Genomic DNA, 10,070 nt, shown 5'->3' on the forward strand with positions numbered 1-10,070 from the left:
CGACGACAGCGTTAGTCTTGAAGGAAGCGGGGAGATCATGGCCAGCACGTGAAAGGACATTGTGGATAATGGAGGATTCATTTTTTAATTTGGATCCGAATTCTTCCAAGTCTTTCTTATAAATTTCGATGACAAATTCAGATTTGGTTGCTAAGGTTTGAATGAGACAGCCAAAGAACCAAGTGGAGTTTTGGGTTGATGGGTCAGGGTTCGAGTTTTCAGAGCTGGGAGGAGGGGATTTGGGGGAGTCTAGATGATGGGATTAGGTTTCCTGGTTTCGGACCAGTTCAGTTTGAACCGGTTTTTGGTCCGATCTGATTACTATTTCACAAAATTAATTTAATTCAGTTTGGTTGGTTTTTTGAGTCTAAATCAAATTAAACCGAACTGTAAACAACCCTAACTTTCACTCAAGCTATTTTTCTCTCTATTTAGCACCTTTAATAGGATGGCTAAAAGGGTGATTTAGAGTGAAGCTGAAGATATCTTTTAAAGTTTTTTTTATTTAAAAATTTATTAAAATAATATTTTTATTTTTAAAAAAATATTTTTAATATCAATATATTAAAAATATTAAATAATTATTAATATGAAACAAATAAAAAATATTTAATTTATTTAAAAATATTTTTAAAACACAAAAACAATTAAGATTTATATATAAAATAACTTTTCTCCTATGAAAATGCTATTTCTACACATTATATATATATATATATATATATATATATATATGTGTTACAAATAACCATTGAGCAACGAATTATTTTATCTACACTTGCTCCTTATTCTTCTTTAAAAAATTCCTCTATAAAAAGAGATGATGATGCGAGAAAATTGAGCTAATTCAAACCTTAAAACACTTTGCCTTAACTTTTAAGAAGAACAAGAAGCAGCTGCCTTCTCTATGACTTCACTAATTTATATTTAATTATGTTAAATTGCTTTTGTATAATTAATACTTGATTACATTGTATAAAAATTAAATACACTAGTTTACAAGTAAATTGATTGTCTATTAAAATATAAATGGATTGTTAAAATAAAATTTGTCCATAAAGTGCACACTAGGAAAAAAAAAACTATATCTACGTTATTCAAAATTACATATTAACCATTTAACTCTTTCATTTAGATTTTTTATCTTAGCTTTTATAAATAGCTTATTTTTTTTAGAGGTGCTTTTAGGCTCATACAACCTCTGAATTAGTGTGTAACATTATGGTAATGGTTATTTTTTGAAGTAATTTTTAATTTGAAAAATGTTAATATTATAATTTTTTTATTTTTTTAAAATATTTTTCAATATCAATAAATTAAAATAATTTAAAAACATTAAAAAAAATTAATTTAAAATAAAATAAAATTATTTTTTAAAAAAGCCGGCCACTCCGCCAAAGCAAACACAACCTTGAGTTTCCTGAGCCTAACCATAAAAAATCGAACAAGACCCGACCCGCATCTCCTCAATAATGTAAACTCCTTTCAACGCCGCTTTCATAATAAACGAACTCCTCTGCAAGCTTCTCCAACCTCCTATCCTCTTCCCCCGCCTTCCACTCCTCCAATCTCTTCCCGCATTTTGCACGAATCATCCCCTTCCACACATATACCAACACGCTTCAGAATACTCGTTTTCTTTTGAACCGCTTTTGTTGCATCCCCACGGAGGAGTGACCCGAACTCATAGAGCAGACGGAGAGGTACATGGACGTTGCATTCAGAGATCGTGGTGATTGACTAGTCGCACCCACCCCGCCTGCCCTGTGAAGGTTCTTCAGTAATTGACCACCAGAAATACGCCTTTAGAAACTCCACAGAACGGATCGGTTTCGGTATCTCTTTTTTATGTCTTTGAAGCTAAAACCCATTTTTTTGGTCATGTATTAATCAGAATTTAATTTCAATAGTTTTAAATTATTTGAAATAATGTGTGAATCGAGATGGAAATGATGGCAATATAAAGTAAAAGGTCTGAGCAGAGTGAGACAACGGTGGTGGTAATGGATGCCAAAGTCTGGGGGTGAGAAAAAAGGAGAGGGCCTCTGTCCTTGCTCTGAGATATTGCATCGCGACAGCGCAACCTCTCCTACAACAAATTTACTGCTCTCAAAGCATGAGTGCTGCGATGGGTTGAAAGAAAAGGCGTGGGCTGCATTCTAGCATTGAATGCTAACCTAGACTTCTCCCGACATTTTAATTTTTGCATCCCCTTACTTTGCCTATCCGTTGGCTGCCACCGCGCTTCCTGCATTGATCAAAACCTTGATGCTGATCCATACATTATATCTCTCTGCTAATTATCTCTTTTAAATTGTTTTTTTTCCTGTTAATTCTTTTATGTTTTGCATGTATGAGCGCTCGATTTATTATAAAAATAATCCAAATGGACGGGTGTTCTTTTTGGTGGTGGTTGTTGAGTGGTTTCAGGTGTTCCACTCATGCTTTCAGTCATGATGTGTGTGCAATTTAAAAAATAACTGAATGTTGTGGAAACTGCATTGTGCTAGCTTCAGGAGAAATCAACATGCAGGGGTAGAAAAGAATGCTTGGAGAGAGAAATGTTTTGTAGGCACAAGAGATTGGCGAAAAATGGCCCTTTTTTTGTGGTGCATTGTTGATCAATTCACTTGGATATAATTAAAAGTATGGAAAAATGGTGAATTTTGATGGATGTGGGTGAATGTGGTTGAATGCGAGGTGGGGAAAATGGGCTGCATTTTTTTCGAAGGATGGTGTCTATCCATTAGTGACCCATGCTACATGACAGCTTCTTTGAATACCACATTAGTGTTCCTGCTTGCTGTGCTTGCTAAATTCTTTGTCTGGGTTATATACTTGGTTCATTTTGCTGTTTTAGTCCTTTAAGATCATTTTTTTCTTTTTTTCAATAATCATTTTCATTTTTTTTATATTGATTTTTGGTGATTTTGAACCCATTCAAAGTTCTGTTTTACATTCTTCCTTGCATATTAGCAAATGCAAATTCACCACGTTGTCTGAGAGGAAGGCCAATACGATGATTTATTTGGAAACTGAGGCTCTACTTAGTGGGGGGTTCTGGTGCATTGTTTTGAACTTGTGACCAGAGTCACGGTGTCACAGGCCATTGTTGGCATTATGTTTATCAAAAAAGCAATTTAACTTAGTGCACGCATAAAATAGAACATTTTTTCAATACTTCTATTGAAATTCTAAACAATTGAAAATTTTCAGTAGAATGCTTGCAACAACCTCAATGGCAATCATGATGGTCGGATTGACTGTGATTCAGTTATTACAGTTACACAATGGCTGCTTGTGCTTGGAGCTTGATTATAAAATCATGAACCTATAACTCCAGATAATAGAATCTGACCTTTCGTTTCCATTACCTAATAGCTGCTGTTTGATTCCATTGTTTTTTTTTATCTGCTTTCTCATGAGGTTGTGTTTGCTGGATGTTTCTTCAGGGATTGCTTTTCTTGCGGGTAGTTTCTTTGAGCTCCTGGTGTATTCTGTTATTTTTCAGATGTAATTGTTTAAAAATGGTTTTGCTGAAGTATTTGAACCAACAACAGAGTTGTGTGAGAGTTTTTACATCCCAATTTTGGTTCCCCAATCCATGTGTAATTTTTTGGCAATGGAGAAGAAACATTACTGTTGCTTCTGCATTTGTACTATCATCATCATCAGCATCGGTTTGATCACAATTGTTTGTGTTTGCTATGTCGTGTATCAATTTGGCAAGCCCTTGTGCCACAAATCCCTTGAGCCAATGAATACTTTGATTTTTTGGGTTCAGGTGAGCCCAGCAAAGTCGATTGAATATTTTATGTGTATATGATTATGCTATCATGTTATTGTAGGGGGGCACGCAGCAGAGATGATCAATGTATTGACTGTGCTGCAAAAGGATATGCTTTTGTCTAGAATCTATGTTGCGTCAGCCACGGATAATTTGAGTTTGCAAAAAAGCTCGGGTTTTGGAGGACAATATGGTTGACAGGGTAGGCCATTTGTGGTTTAACTTTGTACTGTGTTTGCTTTTGTAGGGTTCAATTGTTTGATATAATGATCTAGTTGCTGGTTTGCATTTTGGAGTTTATGGCTGACTGAATTGTTGGCTGTGAGTGTTTGTGAATAGTTTTAGTTTGAATTTTGATAAAACAATGTAATTGCAAAGGTGATAGAAATAATTAGTCTGCACTTGAAAGTTACGCTGGCTTAATGATGAATCATATTGGAACCCTGAGTGGCATGAACTAAACCAAAGTTGAAAAATTGGAGTAGCTATCCAAGGATTACCTCACTTATGAGTGCTGTCAGCCTACTTGCTAGATTGAGGACGGGAAAAAAATGTAAACAGCTTTTCTTTGAAATAATTCCTGGTTTCATGAATAAGTTGAATTTTTGCAATACTTCTTGTATGTAATTCTCCTTGCAGCATTGCCTCTGATCTATCAACTTCTTATACTTAAGCAATGGTGAGCTTGATTACAGATTCAAGAAGCACATATACCTAGGCATATAAATGTGCAATGGAATATATTGAAGTTCAAGCCAAGTTTGTTTAGAGAGGATGCAATGGGTGAAGTTGAACTGGTTTGTTAGCTTCCAGCTATAATGGATATTGTCTGTCATTTTTTCTTTTTTTCCCAGGATTTCTTTTTTGATTCCCTGGAGGATTTCTGATTCTCACCTGAGACAAAGTTGATTGCACATTTTCTTTTCCTTTAATTTTTGGCTGATTTATTCTGGGTTGCTCAATTTTGAATTGGCTATTATTGCAGACTGGGTGAAAGGGGGTATGTGTGCAGTTCTTGAAAGTCTACAGTATTTCTTGCATAAAATTTATGATAGGTAATGATGAATTATTTTGGATCCATTAGTGGTGTGAACTTCTATTGTTCATGAGCCAAAGTTGAAATATTGAACTATCTGAGTCTCTCATGAGTTGTGTTGCAAGGTTACCTATTAGATTGAGAAAATATTGTTTTTCTTTTAAATCCAATCCTTGTTTTCATGAATAAGTTGATTTTTCACATCAGTAGTTGTTTTTGATTCTTAACTCCAGCTTCCTGCTTAACTCCTGTAGAGGATATGATTTCTTTTTTTTTTCTATAGCTAGTTTGTGGTTCTGATTCTCTTTGAGAGTAAGATCATAGTATTCTCCTTTGCACTCTAAATCTTGTCTGGTTTGTTTTAGATTGTAAAATTTTGTAGTGGTTTTTATTGCAGGCAGGGGGCAAGGGGGTCTCTGTGCAATTCATGCAAATCTACAGAAGAAGCAGGGAAGTCGGTTAGTCATACCTGACCTCTGTTGAGACAACTTTATTAGCTATGTCTCATGCATCATGGCTAATGATTAGAATTAGACCTCAAGTGGTATAATTTCTATTATGAATTTTATATTTCTCTCCTAGTCATCACTGTTACTTAAGAAAGTGTAAATTAATATATATTGACTGTGTTTGTCTAAAATGTCTTAGGTTCTTTGCAATGGCCCTGGGACTTGTGTTCCTCTGTGTATAATTGCATTCCTGTTCAAGGTAAGATGTCTTTCCTCTTAGCATTTAGTCTCTGCATTTTGTATCTCTGAGATAGTATTGGAGTTAATCACATAACCTTGTCAACTTGTGGCAGGGATTATTGGTCATCTGTTTTTTATGCCGAGAATAGCAAGGTTGAAAAAGCTCTCTTTGAGTGGTTTGCTTCTTTTCAAGTTGTGTATAGCTGACCAGTTCTTTGTGCAAAGGCGCCACAACTACAAAGAAAACATCCTCAAGCTCACCATGCTGGCCGTCTCGTGTGGTTGATTTATTCTACTACTGGTTGATTTATTCTACTACTGGCATGGGTACTCACTAAACCTCCTAGTCTTGTAGTTCAATCTGCAATTTTTTTGTAGTTCTTTTTTTATTGGTATTCTAAATGTGGTATAGTATGTTAGGCATCGGTATCATTTGTTTCTCTGTCCTGAAATATCTGTTTAGATATTCAACTTCATGATGGAATCGAATAGAACACTATTTTTTTGCATATGTTAGATTACCACCCATTGCATTGAACAACCACAAAAGAAGAGAATAAAAAATGGATTTGTACTGTTTCAGGATGTTTTCCGCAATTATACTGCAGAAAATTTTTTCTTTTTTAATGCATTTTAGCATAATGGTAATATGCTCATATGATGAGTAAATATAATACAAGTTGAGAAGGTGTCGAGATGTGTCAAATCTAGGTCACTTGGAATTGTATAATGGTTTGCTTTTGGCTACAGATTTTGTGGTGTGGGTGGCTTGAATGCTTGTGAAATGGGTGCTTAGAGTATGGTTGCTTCTTTCTGGTGGCATTCGTCATTGTTTTATGTGATGACAAAAATACTATCCTGTGTGACATAGTTTGGTTTAGAATAAACAATTTCAAACTCATTAGGTTCAGGGACCCTCGGTAATCTAAGCAAATCACTGTTAATAGCCATTATGCTATTGCATTTTCAGATAGAAGTTGGACCTGGATATTGTTTTCAGTATCATGTCCCATAAGATGGATAAGTGAAAAGTATATGGTTGGTTGAAGTTTTCTCTGTTTGGACATATTCCTTGAGATTATGCCTTTGTGTTGCTGGAGTCTCTGGTTTGTTTTGGCATTGGTGGTATGAAAACAAATATTTATTTATACAAATGCTTGGAAATGTACGTATATCAGCTGCAGTGGAAATTCTTGTATCAGACTAGAATGGTATTAACCTAAGGTGGAACTTGCTTGAAGTGGGTCGTAGACTCGGACCTGAGTTTTTATGATGAATCTGGGATATATTTTGTTAAGCATTCATCTGCTTATCTTTTTGGTGCTGTCGTTGGATAGATATGATGGCATACAACTGACATCTATTATGTATTGAGCAACCCAGTTCTGAGGATGAAGAGTCGGGTACTTTAGATTATTGCAGTGTTTATGATGGTATGAACATGATTTTCTGCTTGGTCTTATAATAACTTGAGATTCCTTTTTTTTTTCCCCTGTCATGACCATCTTTAGGCAAATTCTTCCTGCCAACAGTTTCCCAGATTTCTTGCAAACCAATCAGCTTTGTTTTTGTTTTGATACCCAGTTTATGATACAATCGATTATTAGTACTATATATTGGATTGGACAGTTAAGCTGAACATATATGGTAGAAAGTGGATAAAATTATAGGAAGCCTGAAATTTAATGCCATACTATTTCCTTCTGCGTTAATCAATATATTTTCCAAGGAAGATCATAACCCTGTCCTTGAAATTCATGCAGCAACAAAGAAAGGGGGGGAATATCATCATATGCTGTTTATAATTGCGATGTAATTTCAAAGGAGCTAGCACGCAATAAAATTGGCTTAGTTGCTTGGAATCACGCTGTGCAGTAACAGCAGTCTTCTCCTCATGCCAAACTGTACCTCATGAAAGTCTTCTTTCTTTTATGAGTTTTGATTGAAGCTGTTAAAAGTCTTCTTCCTTGCACTCAAGCTCTCAGTGTTTGGTTTCTTGCCAAACCTACTTGTGGCTTCAAAATCATTATGCGAAATGATTTTTGTTTTTAGATAGTTTGGGGAATGGAAGCTGAACTTCCTGTTTGCTCTCACGAAAAGGATATGACAGTCATCGTTGTGTTTTAGGCACTAGAAACTTGGGGTTGGTCGGGTTCCCTATCTTGACCGGCAAACATACAGGTTGCTTGTTCATAGGATCAGTTCCAATATTAGCGTGTAAGAACAAGAAAAGCTGTCTCCTCTGATTGCCCCCCCTGTTGTGGTGTTTTGTTGGAGTTGAGTAGTTATTACACGTTCAGTTGATGTGGTCTTTTGGGATAGAGGATGAATCACACTTCCTTCCTCCTCGGCCAGAATAAAATTGATAGTGATGATTTATTACGTTGCCACACACAAAATTGAATTGTATGTAGTTAGTGTGTTCGTTTTCAGTCAGGATCATGAAATGCCACTCCCATATCTGATAATTGGGGAACTCTGCTTGCTTGGCATTATTACTTGGCTTTTGGGACTCTTTCGGTCGGCTTCGAGCACAGAAAAATTGGAGTGATTTGATTGGTTCGTTTGCACCGCTCTGACACGGTACGATTTAATAAATATAAGTGGCACGTGGAGTACACTCGAATGGTGGCTTCATTATTGATGGTGTGGGGTGACCCATTCCTAAAATAAGTGGTGATTTTAAAGTACATTTTTAGTCATAAACTGACGAAAAACAAAATCTAATGCCGCCCCAGTGTCTAGCCTCTTCTATGATGATTAAAAAAGAAGGCTTTCATGAATAAAAAATAGATTATTTTTGTTCTTATGAAATTAAAGTTTGAAATGTAATTTTATATAAAGCTCAATGTAAAGACAGAAGCTGTAAGTTCGTACTCTGTAAGTGGTTAAGATTGACAGTGGTCACTGACTTCTTATTATTATTATTATGCTCGTGCGCTTCTGCAGCTTATGCGTGAATTGGTCTGCTGGGGATGCGGCATAACGTTTGCCAATAAATTCTCGAAAGCCCCGAGGCAGAATGAGAGTTCGGTAATTTTACTGTTTTTCTTTGTTTAAAATAAACAGAAATAATATATATTTTTTCTTTTTTTTCATATTAATATATTAAACAATCTGTAAATTTTTTTTGAAATAAATAAAAAAAATTTAATTTAATTTATTAAAAAAACATTTTTAAAAATATTAAAATAAATAAAGCTCAAATTTAGAAAGGGTTGGTGCGTGGGCTCTATTTTTTTTCTTCCACAACAGATTTTTTATAGGCTGGCAAACTCCCTCATTTAAAAAATTTTAATCGGGATCTCTGTTCACAAGAGTGCTTGAAAACACGGGTTAATTTGTATTTTTTTTAAAAAAAATTTTGTATATAATTTTTTTTTTAATGTTTTGGATTGTTATGATGTGTTGATTTAAAAAATAAAAAAAAATATATCATTTTAATGTATTTCAAAATAAAAATTTTTTTTAAAAAGTAACCATAATCACACTCCTAAGTAGATTTTAAATTTGATTTAAAAAACAGATGCAGCATGTCAAATTATATTTTTAGAACTTGTTAGCTATAAATATTTTAATTTATATTTTTTTATTAATTTTTTCAAAAGGAAAAGTTACTGTTTGTGTTTTTTTTCTTTTATTAACACTCATAATTCTGAATTTATTTAAATACTTATATACATAGATTTTTTATTTTAAATTAGAATTTTGTTGAACTACAAAAAACACAAAAAAAAAAAACTATATACAGAATTATGTATTAAAAAAAAATATAACCCACAGCAACAAACGATTATAAAGTATCTAGGATTTATTTCCCTATACCACAAATAGTCGCACGTTTTACATGTCAACGATCACTTGTCACGAAAAGTGAAGTGTAGCATACCATACCAGTCATAAAGTTTTTTAGTGTTCATCCTAGGAGTGACGTGTGGATGGAGTCGGGAGCACGAAGGTCAAATGCTAATTTCAGGAGAGGGAAAGGGAGGAGCTACCTCTGGAGACCAGTAGAGAGGTATGGTCGTATATCAACTGGTTCTCCCGGCTACTTATTGCGTCGACAGCGTTATTCAATGTTTTAAGGATTTCTCACCTGAGTTATCCTCGTATGTTTTCATTAATTATTACAGAAAGTATTGTTTCAGATGACACATGACATGTGATGCTGCCTTGTAGAGGGTTTCACATATTTCTTAAACATTTGGAAGGGTTCCATTTAGGGTTCTTGAATGGAGATTCAATTAAGATAATAATAATAATAATACTTCCAAAACTTCATTGAAATTTAAGATATGTTTTGGAGATTATTTCAAGACATTCCACTAAAATAATTTAGAGAACGAGCCAATAATCGCACATGCCACTAGCTGCTTCTTCTTCTTCTTCTTTAGGCAGTTTTATACATTCTACGCGCAAAGTTTTCTTAAGGGTATAAAAGGGTGAAGTAGTATTATATATTAAGAATGTTTGAGCAGTGTTTGGAGATGTAATTAAAATTATATATATATATATATATATTAATGTTTTTAAATAATTTTAATGTAAAAGGAAGCAT

General features: G+C 34.3%; 1 protein-coding gene across 10 annotated transcripts; it reads left to right on the forward strand.

The window, feature by feature from the left end:
• The first annotated feature begins 1,421 nt into the window (after positions 1–1,421).
• Positions 1,422–8,825, forward strand: LOC118057717 (uncharacterized). 10 transcript variants are annotated; one of them, XM_073407697.1, is made up of 6 exons: positions 1,422–1,835; positions 2,431–3,989; positions 4,483–4,584; positions 5,221–5,281; positions 5,472–5,531; positions 5,626–6,021. In XM_073407697.1, exons 2-6 carry the CDS (start codon positions 3,978–3,980, stop codon positions 5,796–5,798), a joined length of 408 nt encoding a protein of 135 aa, XP_073263798.1. In that variant the 5' UTR covers positions 1,422–1,835; positions 2,431–3,977; the 3' UTR covers positions 5,799–6,021. The 10 variants fall into 10 exon arrangements, 4 of the variants coding, with proteins under 4 accessions (XP_073263798.1, XP_034926274.1, XP_073263799.1 ...); XM_035070383.1 differs by having other exon boundaries at positions 3,849–3,989; XR_004689004.2 differs by adding an exon at positions 4,773–4,842 and having other exon boundaries at positions 1,488–3,989; positions 5,221–5,367.
• Positions 8,826–10,070: the final 1,245 nt, after the last annotated feature.

Source organism: Populus alba, chromosome 2 (genome assembly GCF_005239225.2).
Source record: "Populus alba chromosome 2, ASM523922v2, whole genome shotgun sequence".
Lineage (NCBI taxonomy): Eukaryota > Viridiplantae > Streptophyta > Magnoliopsida > Malpighiales > Salicaceae > Populus > Populus alba.